Raw genomic sequence first — 20,115 nt, forward strand, 5'->3', positions numbered from 1 at the left:
TGTTCTGATGTGTACCTCTGTCTTGCAGGTCAGCTCCATAGACAGGTAATGGATCCAGTGTGAGTGTTATAAGACCGTACTGCCCAGCTGGCCCGTCTGAATCTGTAGCTATGGCCTCCTGTACGACAGGCTGCACCCCAGCGGTGCGCCTCTGTCAGAGACTGAACCGACTCAAGACGCTGGATGACGACATGATGGCCACGTCGCTGAAACGCTGCCTCTCCACCCTGGACCTGACCCTGATGGGAGTTGGCGGCATGGTGGGCTCTGGGCTTTACGTCCTGACAGGAACAGTGGCTAAAGACATGGTCGGGCCTGCTGTCATCATATCCTTCCTGTTTGCAGGTTTTGCCTCCCTTCTGGCCGCCTTTTGTTACGCAGAGTTTGGAGCACGCATCCCCAAAACAGGATCTGCCTACATGTTTACCTATGTCTCTGTGGGAGAGGTCTGGGCCTTTCTCATTGGTTGGAATGTGATTCTGGAGAACATGATTGGCGGCGCTGCTGTGGCACGTGCCTGGAGTGGCTATCTGGACTCCATTTTTAACCACGCCATTCAGAACTTCACGGAGACGCACATTATGCAGTGGAACGTGCCCTTCCTCGCCCATTACCCCGACATCCTTGCAGCAGGGATTCTAGTTGTAGCCTCATTCTTCATTTCCTTTGGCGTTCAAGTGTCCTCTTACCTCAACCATATCTTCTCCATCATCAGTATGGGCGTCATCGTTTTCATCCTGGTCTTCGGATTTATGCTGGCGGAACCAGCCAACTGGAGCCAGAAAGAAGGGGGCTTTGCACCTTTTGGGCTGTCTGGAATACTGGCAGGCTCGGCCACGTGCTTCTACGCATTTGTGGGCTTTGATGTAATCGCGTCCTCAAGCGAGGAGGCAAAGAACCCGCAGAAAGCTGTTCCCATTGCCACTGCGATCTCCCTCGGACTGGCAGCCACGGCTTACATCCTGGTCTCCACAGTGCTCACACTGATAGTACCCTGGCATACCCTGGACCCCAACTCAGCTCTGGCAGATGCGTTCTTCCGGCGTGGGTACAGCTGGGCTGGAGTTATTGTGGCAGTGGGTTCCATCTGTGGTGAGTGTCCACCTTTAATTGAGAAGTTTAAATGCAGTTAAATGGAAGTGCATTATGTTTGGCAGTAGTATTTGCTGCTCTGTGCTAAATTGTCTGACTTATGTTCTGACTCTCTGTTCCCATTTGTAGCCATGAACACCGTGCTGCTCTGTAATCTCTTCTCCCTCCCTCGGATTGTGTACGCCATGGCAGAGGATGGCTTGTTCTTCTCCATCTTCTCACGGGTCAATCCCATCACCAAAGTCCCTGTCAATGCTATATTGGTGTTCGGGATCCTCATGGCCACCATGGCTCTCATCTTTGACCTGGAGGCCTTGGTTCAGTTCCTGTCCATCGGCACCCTCCTGGCGTACACCTTTGTGGCAGCGAGCGTTATCGTGCTGCGCTTCCAGCCTGAGAAAACCAGCTGCAAGGGAAGCACTTCCACGTCTCCCAACCCTAACGCTGAGGCTTCGCCCGCCCCCTCAGAGTCTCAGACCATAAACGAGGACAGCGGGGAGCTGAAGCAGTACGAGTCCTTCTCCGACAAACTCCAGCTGGTGGAGAGGCAGAAGTCTAGAGAGCGGCGTGGCGTGGGGCAGCTGAAGGCCTGCTGGGAACCGTACCTGGGCAGGCTGCTGGGGGACTGCGAGCCGGGCGAGGTGGTGGCCTTCTGCGTGCTGACCCTCATTGTGAGCTCAGTCTCCCTCTGTGCTGTGCTAGAATTTGGAAACAAACAGCTGCAGCTGCCGGTCTGGAGCTTCACAATGCTGCTGGTGATTTTTAGCATAGCTTTTGTTCTCAGCATGGCGTTCATTTGGATTCACGAGCCACAAGCCAACAGCAAAACATTCCAGGTGAGCCTCTTTATGGTTCCCACAACTATCACACAACTGTGTAATATGGTGATTGAATGCTGCTGGCTTTCACTTGTAGTTTGGTCTGCAGAAAAACTTACATCTGCTCCTGCATGAACTATGATTGTTGTATGACTGGTGTGTCGTTGCTGTTTAGGTACCTTTGGTTCCACTGACTCCAGGTGCCAGCATCTTCATTAATGTATTCCTCATGATGAAGCTCAGCTCTCTAACGTGGATTCGATTCACCGTATGGATCGCTATAGGTAGGAAGGCATCAGAACTCTACTCTCTTGTGTAGTTTCTCATGTATTCCTGCAAAACAAATGCATTTTTTGCTTAAAAGCCGCCAAAATGGATTTACTGTAAGAGCTGATCTACGTAAACATCGCTTTGCATGTTGTTAAAATCATTCTGGTTTCTTAAATGCAGATAATGCCCTGTCAGTAAGCAGGATCACTGGGGAAACGCGATTAGCTGTATTAGCTTAAGGCTTCTCTGGACCAGTAAACCATTTAAACACTGCTGTCAGACTGCAGCAAGTTAACAAGATGCACACGCATGGACTGTTACACCTGACAGGGCTCGGGCTGGACTCTTCATTTCCCTAGAGAAAGAAATGGCCACTTACCTTCCATAAAGACCACTGAAAAAAAAGCCTTGTAATCATTATTATACCAAAGAGTAAATACAAAGCGATTAAAGTACTGGATTTCATTGACTACATTGAGGGCTTCTGAAATACTTTTCTAGCCACGGCTCCAGTGATAAAAATGTCAGTCTGTCAGTCAATCGTCTGTCAGTCGGTTGTCCCATATTTTTGGTGCAGAACAAACAAATAATGCACAACGACAACAATATGATATATGGATCATGCCCCCCTCAGGATGAAGTATATTAAAACTGGTGATTGTCAGACATTTTATCGAGTGCCACCATCAGGTCAAATCTTCACTTTCAAGCAAAACATTTGTAAAAGTCACAACAGATCTCGTCAGCCTCAGCTGTATTAGCACATGTTAGCATGCTAGCATGCTAAACTATGATTGCGAACATTGTAAACGTTATATGTGCTAAGCACATGGTGACATGAAAGTCAAATTAACAGTCTGTTTATGGGTTTTTGTAACATAATACATTGATTTCGCCCATAGAAAATAAAATAAGAAGGAAATCATCATTTCACAAAGCAGAACTTTCAGGTGATGATACTGCTCACCTGTGCACAGCGTGCCCTGACTTTAACTTTTATGACATTGCCGTTACAAGTGTTTCGTGCCGCCTCTTTCGCAGGTCTCTTGGTGTATTTTGGCTACGGGATCTGGCACAGTAAGGAGGGCATGCGGGAGCTGCAGCCCAAAGATATGGCCGCCCGGTACGTGGTGCTACCCAGCGGCAGCCTGGTAGAGACAGTGCAGTCCGTCCAGCCCGATGGACAGGTGGACTCGGCGCACCAAATCAGCGCCTCCACCGACTCGACAGCCGAGGAGTACGCAGGAAAGAGATGATGTGTGACCAAACATACAGTAGTACTACTGCCTGGTATTTTTTGTCGTCTCCCACTCATACGCTCTACTATTACCTGTGTACTCTCTGTATCTCACTCCCTTTAACGTGTGACCGGCCTGCCACAGTCTGTACTCGTTGCTTTGCAAATATAAGCACACCACAGGGTGGGATGCACGCTCTCTGTCTCGTTGTGAAGCACACTTGTATATCTTGAATGTTTAGAAGAGAGCTTTACTGTCCTGCATCAAAGTTGTGTTAAATCCTTTAAGACCAGCTCTTTTCATGCAACCTTGCCAGAACCCATGTGGTTGTAGGTTCTTTTCGGTGCTTCTGTACCGTTAGTTAGATACACTTGGATGATTTTTATATGTGTTAGGGCACATCTGGAGCTTGAAATTCATCATTTTTGAAGCTATCATGTTGTCCATAGTAAACGTTCTGAATGCACAGGCTTTTGTGAGTTTACAGTTTTGCCTTTTTCTCAAATTCTTCTCCCCAAAGCCCCGGGGAGAAACTACAGACTCTAATCATTTGGATCCTCTTAGTCCATCTCCTCCTTTTGGTTCTCACAGACTGCCCTAAATACGGTTATTTAATCTCATACTCTAAATGTGTATTTATTTTTCTATTCTATCTATTTATAGCTTTATGAAGGTCTCATTAGCTTCATTTTTTTTGTTTTTTTTTCTTCTTGTGGGTCTTAGTATTTGTGTTATATATGCTTTGCATGTATCTCTGTTTGTGTCCATCAGGAATTTGCGTTCACCTTTTAAGAGGCTGAACAACACTTTAGTGCTTCGCTTAATCTCCGAGCTCTCGTCCCATGACCCTGTTCTTCTTTGTGTCTCTGATCTGGTCCTTGTGCTGTCTTTTCCCACAGACATTTAGACAGCAGTCCTCTCCCTTTTTGCCCAGTTGGCATGAGATTAGAAATCAAAGAACAGATTATTGAGCTTTTATTGTCATATGACTGATTTCCTGAGATAACCTGAGAGATAATTAGATTATTGGCCATGTGAGACAAGCACAAACCTATTGAATGGGAATTTTCACACACAGGGTAGAGTGTTGGGAGGCAGGCAGACAGCGGTTGTTACGTTAAACCTGGGATGTGCTTCGTCTCTCCGAGGCCTCCGTAATCCCAGCAGATTTGCGGCCGTCCCTGTCGCCAGCAGCCTGACCTAGATTAGACAACAGCACACATGTGAGAACACTCATATTATACAGATAACATTCCCTCAGCCAACACGGTGTCAAGAAGTGAACACAAGGCTTTAGTTTTTATTGCATATGTAAATGTACTTTTACTGTACGCTTTAAATAATTTCAGTTTGTTTGCATGTGTTACATAAGAAACCAATGGCCTTAAACATATTGTAATCAATGCAGACCGAATTCCAAAGCTGAAGTGATCAGTCCTTATGATTTAGTTGGTTCGTTTATTTGTCTGTTAGATAAAACAACTGTTATACAGGACTTCATGCTTTCTGATCATTAAAACAAAACACAGACGTGGAGAGACAGAGCGTGCAGTAGGAGGCATGTTGGCATCGTTTCAAAATGGGAGAGAATTTTGTACGACTTTGCACACTGAAATCTATTATCCGGTAATTTTGTGTCACAGTTACGCTTTTGATGTCGGGGCCAGTGACAGATATTGATACTGCGGTGCTTTTTTTAAGCTGAATGTTCTCTCACCTCTTTCTCTGTCTTTTTTGTGCCAGGAAGCACAGTTATGAATTATCCAATTCTTTTCTCACTTCTGAATAGTATTGTACTCTGTACTTGCACATTAAGTTCTCAGATCTTTCTGTTATGGTGTTTGTCTGTATAAAATGCAAACGACTGTGTTATAAATGAAAAATAAATGTTTTGAAGCAGCATTTACAAAAATTTACATTGTGGAATTATCTGGCAGCAGTTTCACATCAGGTAATCACCCTGCCAGTGGCGTGCACAGACTTTTTGAAGGGCAGGGGCGGAAAGGAAAAAAAGGGCACATATAGCGTGTCCTCGCCACTGAAGAGGGCACTTTAGCACGCGTTTTGGGGTCCAAGAGGGCACTTTAGAGTGTGTTTTGGTGTCCAAGAGGGCACTTTAGCGTGCGTTTTGGCTCCCAGGGGGCACTTTAGCACGCGTTTTGGGGTCCAAGAGGGCACTTTAGAGCGCGTTTTGGCGGCCAAGAGGGCACTTTAGCGTGCGTTTTGGCTCCCAGGGGCACTTTAGCGTGCGTTTTGGAGTCCAAGAGGGCACTTAATCGCGCGTTTTTCAAAACCGGGCCACGAGGGGGGGCAGTCCCCCCCCCCGCCACTGCACCCTGCAAAGTTTAGAATAATTATGAGTTAAATGAAAGTCTCATCCGCGTGGTAGTTTTAAGTTGTGAACTGGTCTGGAGGGTAGAAGGAACTGGAACACAAGCAGCCTTGGTTTGGTTTCATTTTGTCAATAACCAACATGCAGCACATTTAGATAAAAGACACTAATGAGTCTGGACACACACATAATGAAATAAATCAGTCTTATCTGCAGGACCTCTAAATGTTGTCTTATAAACATTTGGCCTTAAAAGTAATTGAGTAATCTTGAATTTAATTAGATTTTTGTGACATTTTATCTAATTTCATTCATACGTTCAACTGACCCAGAGATGCTCCAGGTAGTGGCCAGTACCGATGCTACCATTTAACTATTGCTAATGCTAATGCTAATGCTACTGCTAACCGCTAGGAAGAACAGAAGAAGACAATACAGTTCCGATGCTACCATTTAGCTAATGTTACGTGCTAACCGCTACCTGCTAAGAGGAACAGAAGAAGACAATAAAGCTAGATTCACCTATACTGTTAATGTTAATTGCTAGCTACCAATACTAACTGCTAAGATACTATCATACTCTCACCGCTTTAGCTATTGTTAGCTGCTACAATGCTACCACAGGCCTAGATGCCACATGTAACTGCCGATTGCCACACTACCAACATCTACCCCTGCCTCTCACCAACTGCACCAAGAAAAAGCGGGTGGGAATACAAACCCTGGTTCGGGTGGGGATAGAAAATAAAGAGGTAGAGTCAAAAGATGGAAGTAGGGATTGGATACAGACCCTTGTTCGGTAGGGGGTGGAAAATTTAGAGGGTGCTGGAGGTGGAGGCCTAAACCACAGACTAGATTTAACAGCCTCTTCTAACATTTCCTTCAAGAAGCAGCAAACCCTACCATTTCCTTCAAAAAGCAAACAGAGTAGGAAAACAAACCCTAACATTTCCTTCAAGAAGCAAACAAAACAGGAAAACAACCAAAAGATCAAAAAACAAGCCAACTCTGTATCTTACCACGCAAACTCACCTGAACAGGCCGCATGGTCCCAAAGAGAGACTCTAGCTGGCCACACCCCCACCTTATCTAAACTTCCTGGTTCTCTTCCTATTGGCAGAGCGAGAAGATGGGGCGGGGAAAGCAGAGCAGAGGAGAGGTGTCTTGTTAAGACTTTAACCTCTTCTCTTGCCGGGTTAGGCATGCATGTCCTCTGCCCCCCCCCCCCCCCCCCTCACCGTCCCTATTTCACCCCCAACTACTATTATTTCTCCTGATCCATATCCACTGACTAGACCTAGCAGCCTCATCTGACATCTCCCTCACTGTCTTCCTTAAATTTTGCCCATGCACTCCCAGCTCCCTCAACAGTGAAACAGCTGACCCTGCAACAAACCTCTACACCCCACTTCAACCGGACAGACCCTTGTCTTCCATCCCCTCTGCTCAGATTCTGTCTTTAAATCTGCATACTTAGTCTTCTTCCTTTCATAAGCTGCCTCCACTGAATTTTCCCAAGGGACTGTTAACTCAATAAAATACACAGTCTTTTTACTCATGGACCATAAGACAATGTCCGGCCTCAGATTACTATAAACTATTTCCTGGGGCACAACTAGCTTTCCTCCCAAGTCGACCTGCATTTGCCAATCATCAGCCCCTACCAGGCAGCCACCTACCTGCTTTCTCCCTGACTTAGCAGCTCTATTTTTCTCCCCTCTCGAACAAACTGCACATCTAACCTCTCCTTTCTAGAACTTCCAGTATTCACCTGCTTCCTTCTCTCCTCAATGCCTGCGGCTAAGCTTCTCAGCACCTGATTATGCCGCCATGTATACCGGCCTTGTGATAAGCTAATTCTACAACCTGACAAAATGTGCTTTAAACTTGCTGTACCTGAGCAGAGTGGGCACGATTGATCGCCCTGTACCCAGAGACTTAGGTTCTGTGGGTTGGCAACACATCGTATGTCGCCCCTATCAGAAATTTAATACGGCCTTCCTCCATATTCCACAGGTCCCTCCAACTAAGTTTCCTCTTCTCAACACCTTCCCAATTCAACCATTGTCCCTGTTTGGCTTGACCAACTGCTTTTGCCCCCCTTAACAACTCCTCCTGCCTACGCACCTGTTCCACTACAAGCTTTCTTTTCTCCTTTAGACCTGCTTTATTCCACACTGGTTTGCCTGGGCCAAGCCCCAAGCCTCCCCGGCCAAATTGAACATTTCCTACTATTTCTGCATGCCTAAGAGCTGCCTCTGCCTCCTGCACTGCTGCCCTTGGGTTCCATTTCCTCCCCCCAGAAGGATTCGGAACCACATTGCTAACTAACATGTCCTTACTCCCAGATAATAAAAGTTCTGTCCTAACCTTAGTGCATTTAAACTCCTCTGTTAGACTGGATACTGGCAGCTGAAGCATTCCTTTCCCATACAAAGCTACATTGCTTAAGCACCTGGGAGCACCCAACCATTTTCTAATATAAGAGCTAACTAGCCTTTCCATTCTCTCTGCTACAGATAATGGGACTTCATATACTGACATTGGCCACATTAACCTAGGATACAAGCCAAACTGCAAGCACCACAACCTCAGTTTTCCTGGGAGCCCTGATTTATCTATTCTCTCCAGCCCTTCTGCAACATCCTTTCTAAATTGCACAACCTGTTCAACATCATTCAGGTCCACATTGTACCACCGTCCTAGACTCTTAACTGATTTCTCCCTAATTGTTGGGATTTCCTCACCATCTATAGCGAACTTTCTATCACTTACTTTCCCTCTGTATATTGAAATACTCCTTGACTTACTAGGCTTAATCTTCATACTAGCCCACTTGAGATTCTGATTGACTTTATCTAACAACCTCCTTGTACATGGCACTGTTGAAGTTAGCAGTGTCATATCATCCATATAAGCCCTAATTGGTGGAAGACGCATTCCATTCTGCCGTCTCTCTCCACCTACGACCCACTTGGAAGCCCTAATAATTACCTCCATAGCCATTGTGAAAGCTAGCGGGGACACTGTACATCCTGCCATAATACCAACCTCCAATCTTTGCCAGCCTGTTGTGAGCTCTGCGATACTTGCACACAGTCTGATGTCTTGGAAATATGCTTTCACCAAGTTAACAACTATCTCCGGCACTTTAAAGTAGTCAAAGGAACTCCAAATAAGGTTATGTGGCACTGACCCAAACGCATTAGCCAGATCTAAAAATACACATTCAAGTCTCTTTTCTCCCTCTTAGCTGTCTGAATCTGATGCCAAATCATGCTAGTATGCTCTAAGCATCCCGCAAATCCTGGTATCCCTGCTTTTTGCACTGTCCCTTTTGAACAAATGAGTCAAGCTCGTCTGTGTGACAGTCCAAAATTCTGATGTTATAAATCTTCAAACCTACAACTAAACCCAATAACTGTCTTTTCCCTTTATACTTGCACTTACCTGTTGGCAAAACGTATATTAACTTAAGAACCACATTCCTACACAAACCTACCTCTGCACGGGAACACATAAATACTACTTTCTTTTTATCTGCAGTGCATGAATAAGAAAAAATATTCATAAATTTGGTGAAAATGGTCTTGAAAAGGTCTTAAAAAGCATTAAATTGAAGTATATGATACCTGTAGACACCCTGATTTATGCAAAAGATTTCTAGCGACTTGCTGCTGAATACTGAACCCATATGAGCAATGTTTAATCCTTTAAATGATTTCAGATCCTCTATACTTACTCTCTGTTGATCAGGTTGAAGCCTTGTGCTGCTTAGAAAGACAGAGTTATTAAAGTTACTGAAGTTTAAACAGTCCAGATGTTTAATGAGTACGACAACAATTCTTTCTATTCGCACAGCTTCATCTTAGAATAGAGTCATCTTGACTAACATGACTAAACGCCATAGTTAAGTGCTGACATAATGTTCACTGGCATCTGTGGCACCACCTGAAAGATCTTAAGACCAACTTCAATTACATGCTTGATGACACAACTGTATGGTTAACCCAATTTAGGGATTAACCCTCAGGTCACGAGCTGTCGTTAAACTGAAAGAAGTGATAGATCAGTCCGTTCAGGTGGTATTGGTGAGAGATCAAAGTGAAGGTGATTAGTAATGTTAATCAGGTGTTTGCTCTTCCTGTTTTCCATCATTTTGCAGGTTTATGAAAACACAGAAATACGAGATGTGTTTGACTTTAACGTCTCGGACATGAGCCAAGTCTCTTGGGCTCCCTGTCAGACTCAGATTACACGGCTGAGCTCATGACATCTCAAATTTCCACTGCAAAACCTGCTGATGTGTGGAGCAAAACCAGAAACGAGAGGCGTCAACTCACAGTGATCTGCAGCATGTGTGGTCTTCGCCTGGTTCAGTTGTGGATTTACCAACTTGGAGGGATTGAAATAAAGCTCTGTGGTGATTCAGCAGAGCATGAATCCTGAGCACTTGCGTTTCCATGGAAACTCCCATGCCCCGCCCTTGTCAGATAGCACTTAAAAGCTATCAACACATCTGTGTCATTGTTTGTGTGCCATTCAAGGCTGTCCAATCCGCCCATTTACTCAGAACCATGTGACTGATCTGCTGTGACGGCTACCCATTCAGGTTTGTTTGAGAAGCAGATCATATATCCAGAAAGCTTCTGTAATGTGCAACATCCATCAATGCCCTATTTTAACAGGAGTAAAATGATAGTCCTTGTTCTACATATGCACAGTTTATTATATATACAGTACATTCAACTAAACATGAGGCAACAGTAGTAATCTAGTCTGTAAAATTACAAAAACATCAGTGTTACTGTGGTGTAATGTACAATAAGACATCATGATATGTTATGCTGGCAATGTGCTATTATGAGCAGTGTAGCTGTTGCCAAAGATCCCTCATCCTCTCTGCAACTGCAAGGCTGCCTCCAGTCGAAATGCACCAACACATTCAGGGTTTTATTTTTTCCTCTGATTCAAGCTAGAGAGGAGAGAACCGCTGCATGCTTTCCTGTGGCTTTTAGCAGCAGTGGAGGCCGAGTTGAGGTGGAGGGTTTGAAGGTGAAGTTGCACAGATGAGGGGGAGGCGGCGACGGGGGCGGACATGCGATCCTCTGACCCAGCTGACTCCAGACCACTTTCTCTCCATTTTGCCTCCTTTGCTCTGTTACTGTATCCGAGCCGTGTTGCACTGCCGCTCGTCCTGTGTTAGAGAGGAGAGAAACGGCAGTACGGGAAACACGTGAGACGATTAATCGTTTAGAAAAATCTATGTTTTTGTTCAAAAGTAACATTTTTACAACCTCAACTTACAATGGACTCTCGTGTGTTTGAGGCAGGTGATGTTTTTCTGCTGGTGAGCTGGGCGGGGAGGGGCTGCATGTCTGCTGAGGTGAGACTTCCTGCTGATAAAAATGCGTATTTTTACATCACTTTCAATAATAATAATATAATAAATTTGTATGCATCCTACCGTGGTGGCATTATTTTGTCCTCTTTCCCTCAGTTTCACAATGCTGGTGTGCAGGGTGATGTTTTCCTGCTCCAGAACTTGTATACGAATGCTGTTTGCCTGCAATTGTTGCTCCATATCCAAAAGCACGTTTCCTGTAGCTTGAAAATATACAATGAACAACACGTAGCTACAGCATGACTACAGTACTCAAAAAACAGGTAGCTGGAAAACATGTGCTTGTAATAAATGCTTATGGTCAATAAGATATGATAAGATAACACTTTATTAATCCCACGCTGGGGAAATTAAACTGTTATATGCAGGAGGCAATAAAAGATAGACATCAGAGGATCAAAAAGAGTCAATAACAAAGGTATACAGAATAAAAAACAGAACGAACAGTATATAATATGTACATTATATACAGGATAATGAGAGTATTGTTGCTTTCACATTAAAACAGATAATAAATACAGTGTTAATAGTCTTGTGTGTGTTAAGAAGAAGAAGCTGGTGCAGTAGAGGAGTGTAAACAGCACTGAGTGAGTTGCATGTCACTGGATGATTCATGCAGGATGATATTCTTTTATAAACAAATAATAAATAATTGCCTACTTTGTGGTTGAGCCTGAGTCAGAGGGTTAAGCTCTGGGAAAGCCACCAACAGCCTCTCCCTCTCCCTTAAGGCTCGAGTGTATTCTTTCATGTCGGCCACGCTGTTCTGCAGCTCGCCTACGTCTGTTTCCAGCGTCTGCTTCTCCTTCTGGAGCTCTAAGCACAGCTCCTGTTGGAAAGAAGCATCACAGCATCAGTCTTTTTTTGTGAAAATGCTGCATATTCGGTTCTAAAGAACTCAAACATACCTGCTGTTGAGTGAGCTGAGCCTGAACTCGTCCCTTCTCCTCCGACACCTGTTGCAGCTGATCCTGTAGGTCGATCTGTCTGTCCTCCCGCTCTCCCAACTGCCTCTGCAGCTCTTCACACTCTTCGTCGAGAGCATCGACTCTCTTTAACAAAGCTTTCTGCTTTGCCTGCATTGACTGGACGCACGACAACCACAACAAAAGGAGAGACTGGGGTGAGCCGGTCATGATCTCCAGCTGAAAACAACAAATAACCCGGCGTTTGTCATGACACCGACCTCTTGCTGGCGACAAGCGCTCTGGTATTTTGTGTTCTCTTTGTCAAGATGGAGTTGAGTTTCAGTGATCTGACCCTCTAACTGCTGGATCCTTTGCTGTAGTTTACAACAGGCCTCTTCCTCCACGTGCAAGAGTCTCACTTTCTCCTGCAGCAGATCCTTTTCACATTCTACCACAAGATACAATGATCCATCATTACAGCATATCAGGTTGTTCTATGTGTATAAATAAGACAAATGTATTTCATAGAATTCTGCAAAATATAAGACGGGTGGCATGATGGTAAACTAAATCACACACGTCCTTACCGAGTGCTTGCAATGCATCTTGCTGTTCTACGGCTTTCTCTTTCAGTCTGGAATTACTCTCCTCCAAGCACAGAGTTTCTGTTATATTAAACATATATTAGTGAATTTGATCTTAGTAGGTTCCTCTCATATGCATTTGTGAATTTTCTGCACCTCTCTGGAGTTGCCGTTGCTCCTCCTGTAGCCTTTGCTCTGTTTCTTTCATGGACCTCTGTGCTTTCCGCAGTGAAAACTCCAGCTGGACTATGTTTGCTTGGTGTTTTTCCACATCTTGCTGGAACTCTTTCTGTGCTCTTTCCAACTGAGACCTGAATCTCTCACGCTCTGTTTCTGCTGCCGCGAGTCTATCTTTAAGAGGCTGCACTGTACCACGCACATCTTCAATATGTTTCACGAGCCGGCGCATGTCTCGGAGCTGCTCATTGGCCCACTGGCCGACATCGCTTGCTGTCATGTGTCCCAGCTCCAGGGTGTCCTCCACCGCTGCCAAGAGTGGCTGCAGAGATGAGGGCAGGCCCTCACTCTGAAACAGCTCGACCAAAGCATTTCCTGTTTGTCTCAAAACGGACTGCACTTGATGACATGCGTCGCAGGGAACAAGGGATGATTCAACTGTCTGGCAGCCTACACTGTGGCTGTCAACTTTAGGAGAGCATGGGGGGTTGTGGGTAGGACTGGAGGGTACATGATTATGTTGCAAAAACTTACAGGAGCTTGTGGAAGACCCGGCAGATAGGCAATGTCTGCAAGACTCACTCCTTGAGCTTATTTGGTGGGAGACAGATGACACTGACTCTGTCTCAGCACTGTCAAATGTCTGTGTTTTTGTCTGTTTCTTGATGTCTTTATAGATCTCCTAAAAGAAGTCAGAAAAATAACAAGATCTATCACATCTCTGTTAATATTTTCCCATTATTCTTCATTGTTTTCTTAAATAAAGTCGTTTATTTACCTACCTTACGGTTGGCAAACTGAACCAAATTACTCCAATAGTTTCTGACTATAAGACCAACGGACAGGCATCCTTTCTGCTGGCTTTGTTGTCTCCTGTGGCTGCACCTGATTTGTTCAACATAAGCGTTGAAGCTCTGTAGAAGAAGCAGGAGTCTTGTTCAGGGACAGGAGAGAGAACACACAAGTCCTGGATTACTCCTTAATAAATATTTGCTCATGTGATAAAACGTTACGCGGTGTATTATTACCTGTCAATCACTAGCTCCAGTAACACAATGTGGGAGTGCTGATTGAACGCATCCTCCCCATCCACAAAGTCATACTGCTCCAGAAGAGCTACCATGTCCAGATTACAGGACATCTTATCGGGGAACTTCCAGGAGGAGAAGCGGACCGGTCCGGTTCTGGAAAACACGTCCAGAGTCGCACCCTGAAGGTCGACCAGATCTTTCCGGAGGCTTTCGATGCAGTCCTGACGGCCGAGGAACTGACTCATGTCTGACAAGCTAACTTATATTTCTTTTGACGCAGCAATGACAGCGAGTAGATCCAGCTTGTTGGCTAAACGTCTCCTTGACAACCAATAAAGTACCACAGGTCCCATAATGCTTTGCGTGTTTCCGGAAGTAATAGTCCTCCATTGGGTCAACGAAACCGCGACGCAGTAAGTGTTCAACTAGAGCAAATGTAGGCAATTAGCTGTTTGAGATTGTGCTCCTAACCATTTATGTTGTATGATAAGGGTGTTTATAATACGTTTACTGTTGTTGTTGGTTGTGTATTTACAGATAACTTTAGTTTTCCACAGAAGACGTAACCATGCCGCCGGGGCCTGTTCAAATTGTTCAGCCGGAGTCCAACAACAAGGTGACGCCGCCACTACACGTTAGCTAATGTTAGCAAAGTAGCTAACGTACTGCTTCTGTTGGGAAGCTAATGAACAATTACTTACAACTTATCTTACTGTGAATGTGAATTGTAGAAAGGCTAACCTTAACGGCTATATTGGATACTCACCACAAGGCTTAACGTTAGCTCTTGTTAGCTCGTAGCTAGCGTTCAGCATCAGTTCATGCGATGTTTTGGATTAACGTTAACTGCTTTAGTTTTCTTTCCATCCTATAAAATGTCAGAATGTGGTTAAAACTGTCCATCGATGTTTCCCAAAGTCCAAGATGACGTCCTCAAATGTCTTGTTTTGTCCATAAGATATTCAGTTAACTGTCATTGAGGAGTTAAGAAACCAGAAACTATTTACATTTAAAGAAGCTGGCATCAGAGAATTTTGACTTTTTTTCTTTAAAAGAAATATACTCAAGTAGAGTAACTGATTATCAGAATAGGTGAAGATTGATAATTGGTAATAGTTGACAACTTGTCAATTAATCGTTGCAAAAACTATTGGGATTCGGAAATCATACCCTTTTTACCATGGCTTTTTATGATAAGTACAACAAGATTCAAGATTTCTTTATTGTCATGGGGCATGACATGTCAATGAAATTTTCATTGCAACCCCCATGTTAGAAACAAGATAATAAGAAAGCTTCTAAAATGAAATAAAAATACTAGAATAAAATAAACCAACATGCAATAAAAATATTCGTAAATGCAATTAAAAATATGCCAGAAATGAAAATATACTATGACAATAAAAATATACCAGTGAAATGTGCCAACAGAATAAAATATACCAGTGAATGAACCGACAGCAGCTGAAATACACTAAAATGTATATAAACAGTAAACAATAAAATATACCAATGAAATGTACCAATATACTAAAATGTATATAATTTAGTTAAGTGTGTGTGTACTTAAATGTTAAATATGTATGAATAATACAAAATATGTGCATTAACCACAGCAACCCGGATTTGTTTTTCTAGACAGGAATATGGCTTTTGTCTTTTTGTTGTTTAATGATGCTTTGAGTTCCACAATCTGAATTTCATTTTCCTATAATACTGGGATGATGGCAGAAGCATTGATCTTTTATCAGATAGGTTAAAACGGCTGCAAATAAAACTGAGCGCATTAGTTTGCATTTCATGATACCACAAGGGGTAAAAGGGGGTATTTTCCAATTTGGGTGAACTGACTTCGTAGTGGGTCAGTAATATTAGATGTGACTTGTAGATTTTTTCTATGTTTAATCTTACATACTACAACCTAACGAAGGTCGATTTTGTCAACAGAATGATGCAGGAGTTGAAGACACCCCAGCCACTAAACCCATTGTCGGCATCATATACCCACCCCCTGAGGTCCGAAATATAGTTGACAAGACAGCCAGCTTCGTTGCCAGGTTGGTTTCTCGACATCTGTCAGTTGTAGCGGCAACCCTAACTGAGTTTTATGTCTGTGATTTAACTGATTTCTTCTCATTTTATAGAAACGGGCCTGAGTTTGAAGCAAGAATCCGTCAGAATGAGATCAACAATCCAAAGTTTAATTTCCTCAACCCTAATGACCCCTACCATGCCTACTACCGTCACAAGGTCAATGAATTCAAGGAGGGCAAGGCACAGGAGCCGTCTGCAGCAGTGCCTAAGGTTATGCAACAGACCATGCAGCAGTCCCAACAGCTTCCTCAAAAAGTAAGACTTTGCATTTCAGTCTGCTCTAATTTTGCTTTTGTTTTTGCTTTTCATTGCATATAATTACTGGTGTTTGTTCATAACATGTACTATTTTCTGTTCGTCAATAGGTGCAGTCACAGGTGATTCAAGAGACCATTGTTCCCAAAGAACCCCCTCCTGAGTTTGAGTTCATTGCAGATCCTCCATCAATCTCAGCATTTGATCTGGATGTTGTCAAGCTCACTGCCCAGTTTGTTGCTCGCAATGGCCGCCAGTTTCTCACTCAGCTCATGCAGAAAGAACAGAGGAACTACCAGTTTGACTTCCTACGGCCACAGCACAGCCTTTTCAACTACTTCACCAAACTGGTTGAGCAGTACACAAAGGTGACCTGACAAATTCTGCCTTTCTGATATTAATGTTTTTCTTTGTTGGGGTGGTGATGCTAAACTGTATCTTGATTTTGTCTCTCAACCTGTAGATTCTGATCCCTCCCAAAGGTCTACTGGCCAAGCTAAAGAGAGAGGCTGAGAATCCAAGAGAGGTTATGGACCAGGTGATTTCCCTAAACTGTGACTGTTTCTTAGATCAAGCATTTAATGGCAAGTTGCCCATGTTAATCAGCTGTTCTACTGCACGACTCTCAGGGCAGGTACCGTGTTGAGTGGGCAAAGTTCCAAGAGCGTGAGAGGAAGAAGGAGGAGGAGGAAAGAGAGAAAGAACGGGTGGCGTACGCCCAAATCGACTGGCATGACTTTGTAGTGGTTGAGACGGTGGATTTCCAGCCCAACGAACAAGGTAATTTAACCACAATAATTGTAATCTCTTAACATACATGATAATTGTAGCTAGAATGGTTGATCTTTATCGGCATGTCGTTTTTTCTCAGGCCACTTCCCGCCACCTACAACACCGGAGGAGCTTGGCGCTCGCATCCTGATCCAAGAGCGCTACGAGAAGTACGGAGAGAGTGAGGAGGTGGAGATGGAGGTTGAGAGTGAGGATGATGATGATGACCGGGAGGACCGTAACGAAGGCCACCCCTCACAACCTGATCAAGACACACAATTGCAGGACATGGATGAGGTAAGAACTGATGAAGTAATTGATCACTTTGCCTTGTTCATTATCCATCCAGGACCAATTGTAACCGGCTGATATCATATATCACCCAGTGCTATTTTCACAACCTATGTGTGCTAACCAACAGCTTGAAAAGAAATAAAATAACCATCACTCTTGGCCTTCTGCTTTCTTTAGGGATCTGATGATGAGGATGACGGCCTAAAGGCTCCACTGCCACCAGACAATCCTATGCCACCCCCACTGCCTCCAACTCCAGACCAGGTTATTATTCGCAAAGACTACGACCCCAAAGGTAACAAATGCTCCTTTAGATGGAGAACACTAAGTGCATAACATACTATCGCTATGTACAGTGTGTGCTAATCTCATGCTATTTTTTTTCCTCGCAGCTTCCAAGCCTCAGACCTCAGTTGCAGTTCCCGATGAGTACCTCATCTCACCAATTACTGGTGAGAAGATCCCAGCCAGTAAGATGCAAGAGCACATGCGTATTGGTCTGCTGGATCCACGCTGGCTGGAGCAGAGAGACCGCAGCATCAGAGAGAGGCAGACCGAAGATGAAGTCTATGCTCCAGGTTTGGATATCGAGAGCAGCTTGAAACAACTAGCTGAGAGGCGTACTGATATCTTCGGTGTGGAAGAGACGGCCATCGGTAAGAAGATTGGGGAAGAAGAAATCCAGAAGCCAGAGGAGAAGGTGAGTGCAGTGGGTTTATATTACACAGTTTGGGTGAAACATCATTCCTGAGTTACATGAAATTGAGATGGCACAGTTCTGATGTTTGAAAGTTTCATGTCACCAGGTTACTTGGGATGGCCACTCTGGAAGCATGGCTCGCACCCAGCAGGCAGCACAGGCCAACATCACCCTGCAAGAGCAGATCGAAGCCATTCACAAGGCCAAAGGTTTGGTGGGAGAGGACGATACGAAGGAGAAAATCGGCCCAAGCAAGCCCAGTGAAATTCATCACCAGCCTCCCATGCCCTCATCTGCAGCCATTCTGCCTAAACCCAGTCCACCAGTCACAGCGGTGCCCCGCCCACCCTCCACTGTGAGTTACTTAAACAAACCTAATTTGTTAATGAAATTTAACCATTTCACATACTTACACACACATGTTTTGCATACGTGTTTACATTAGTCCTGTCTATTCTTTACCTGTATTTGTTCAGCTTTGTTGAGTCAGATTCCTTGTATGTGAACGCGTACTTGGTCAATAAAGTTGGTTCTGATTGTCATGAATATGTTCTTTGTACACAGTTGGCACCTCCAGTGCGCACCACTCTCCTGTCTGCTGTACCCGTCATCCCGAGGCCGCCCGTCGCTCCTGTGGTGCGCCTTGCACCAGGACAAGTTATAACACCCATGCCTCCCATGATTCCTGCTCCCCGCATCAATGTGGTCCCCATGCCACCATCAGCACCTCACATTATGGCCCCCAGACCACCTCCCATGGTTGTTCCAGCCGGTAAGATGAAGGTCTCCAAACACCTGATGCTGACGTTCAGATTGAAAATGCACTGTTGAGGAAATTAATTCAATTAACTGCTTCTTTTTCCTCCAGCGTTTGTCCCTGCTCCTCCAGTACCACAACCCCCGAGCTCTGCTCCTGCCCCGCCGGCCCACCCACCCCCACCTCATGAGGATGAGCCAGTCAGCAAGAAGATGAAGACGGAGGACAACCTTATTCCAGAGGAGGAGTTCCTTCGTAGAAATAAGGTATGTCACGGCAGTGAAATGTCATTGTTTTTTTAATAGTTAATAGCAAAATGTGCGATCTGCATGCAGTCAAAGTTCAACTGGAATAAGTAGCTGCTTTAGCTCTAATAAATATGGTGGAATTTCTGATTGGGCCTGTAACAGTTCAGTTACTGTCTAGTTGTAAGTTGCTCTGTCTTAACTTTGCCTCTCTCCAGGGTCCCGTGGCAGTTAAAGTGCAGGTGCCTAACATGCAGGACAAGACTGAATGGAAGCTGAACGGCCAAGTGCTGAACTTCACTGTTCCACTCACAGATCAGGTATGCAAATGTCGGCTTGTTGTTTCCTTCGTTTTAGTGAGTTTAAGCAAGTATACCTACTATAATTTTATGGATGTGTGAATGAAATTTCTTCGTAGGTGTCTGTCATCAAAGTCAAAATCCATGAAGCTACAGGCATGCCAGCAGGGAAACAGAAGTTACAGTATGAGGTAACTTTTCTTTTAATCCACCTTTAACATAAATTTTCCTTAAATATTTTAACTTGACTGATCAAATAATATTCTATATTTTCTTCCTTTTAGGGCATTTTCATTAAGGATTCCAACTCCCTGGCTTATTATAACATGAGCAATGGCTCAGTGATTCACTTGGCACTGAAGGAGAGAGGTGGAAGAAAGAAGTAAACCATGCAGCAGCAGCAAGGTTGCGGGATGTTTTGTCTCTCCCTCCTGTCATGTTATTTTAGTTTCATGACATTTTTTTCAGAATTGTGCTTTTCTCACAACATTGTGTGAAGAGTATGATTTTTTTTCTTAAATGTTTCTCAGCATGCTAAACAAAGTATACTGTACGCTGCCTGGCAGGCATGGCTTCACACTATTGTTTAAGCTCTTGATTTGTTTATGATGATCGACCGTATTGGTAACTTGTAAGAAAAAGTAGAGACCCACAATGTCCATCCATTTAAATAAAGGAATAAAAATCAAAATTTGCTTTTGTTGCATCATTATTATGTGTAAGGTTAGAAACTGGTGAATAACAGTGTGACTGATAACAACATGGATTAATGTAGGCCTCATGTTCTTCTTTGTAGAGACTACGAAGTGCACACAAAGCTCAGGATTAGTGATGTAGAGTAAGTAC

At 44.1% G+C, this 20,115-nt stretch overlaps 3 protein-coding genes across 4 annotated transcripts; 2 read left to right on the forward strand and 1 right to left on the reverse strand.

The window, feature by feature from the left end:
- The first annotated feature begins 110 nt into the window (after nucleotides 1–110).
- slc7a4 (solute carrier family 7 member 4) lies at nucleotides 111–4,124 on the forward strand. The gene is made up of 4 exons (XM_041937400.1): nucleotides 111–1,092; nucleotides 1,222–1,928; nucleotides 2,086–2,194; nucleotides 3,222–4,124. Exons 1-4 carry the CDS (start codon nucleotides 111–113, stop codon nucleotides 3,434–3,436), a joined length of 2,013 nt encoding a protein of 670 aa, XP_041793334.1. The 3' UTR covers nucleotides 3,437–4,124.
- Nucleotides 4,125–13,847: 9,723 nt separating this feature from the next.
- Nucleotides 13,848–14,099, reverse strand: ccdc157 (coiled-coil domain containing 157). The gene has a single exon (XM_041937917.1). It carries the CDS (start codon nucleotides 14,097–14,099, stop codon nucleotides 13,848–13,850), a length of 252 nt encoding a protein of 83 aa, XP_041793851.1.
- A 127-nt stretch (nucleotides 14,100–14,226) lies between these two features.
- Nucleotides 14,227–19,954, forward strand: sf3a1 (splicing factor 3a, subunit 1). 2 transcript variants are annotated; one of them, XM_041937255.1, is made up of 16 exons: nucleotides 14,227–14,267; nucleotides 14,392–14,470; nucleotides 15,802–15,911; nucleotides 15,999–16,203; nucleotides 16,314–16,571; nucleotides 16,667–16,741; nucleotides 16,833–16,983; nucleotides 17,075–17,271; nucleotides 17,446–17,563; nucleotides 17,661–17,968; nucleotides 18,075–18,323; nucleotides 18,533–18,740; nucleotides 18,837–18,991; nucleotides 19,189–19,290; nucleotides 19,389–19,460; nucleotides 19,554–19,954. In XM_041937255.1, the coding sequence occupies exons 2-16, from the start codon at nucleotides 14,423–14,425 to the stop codon at nucleotides 19,653–19,655; spliced, it is 2,358 nt and encodes a 785-aa protein (XP_041793189.1). In that variant the 5' UTR covers nucleotides 14,227–14,267; nucleotides 14,392–14,422; the 3' UTR covers nucleotides 19,656–19,954. The 2 variants fall into 2 exon arrangements, with proteins under 2 accessions (XP_041793189.1, XP_041793190.1); XM_041937256.1 differs by having other exon boundaries at nucleotides 14,263–14,290.
- Nucleotides 19,955–20,115: the final 161 nt, after the last annotated feature.

This window comes from Chelmon rostratus, chromosome 5 (assembly GCF_017976325.1).
Source record: "Chelmon rostratus isolate fCheRos1 chromosome 5, fCheRos1.pri, whole genome shotgun sequence".
Lineage (NCBI taxonomy): Eukaryota > Metazoa > Chordata > Actinopteri > Chaetodontiformes > Chaetodontidae > Chelmon > Chelmon rostratus.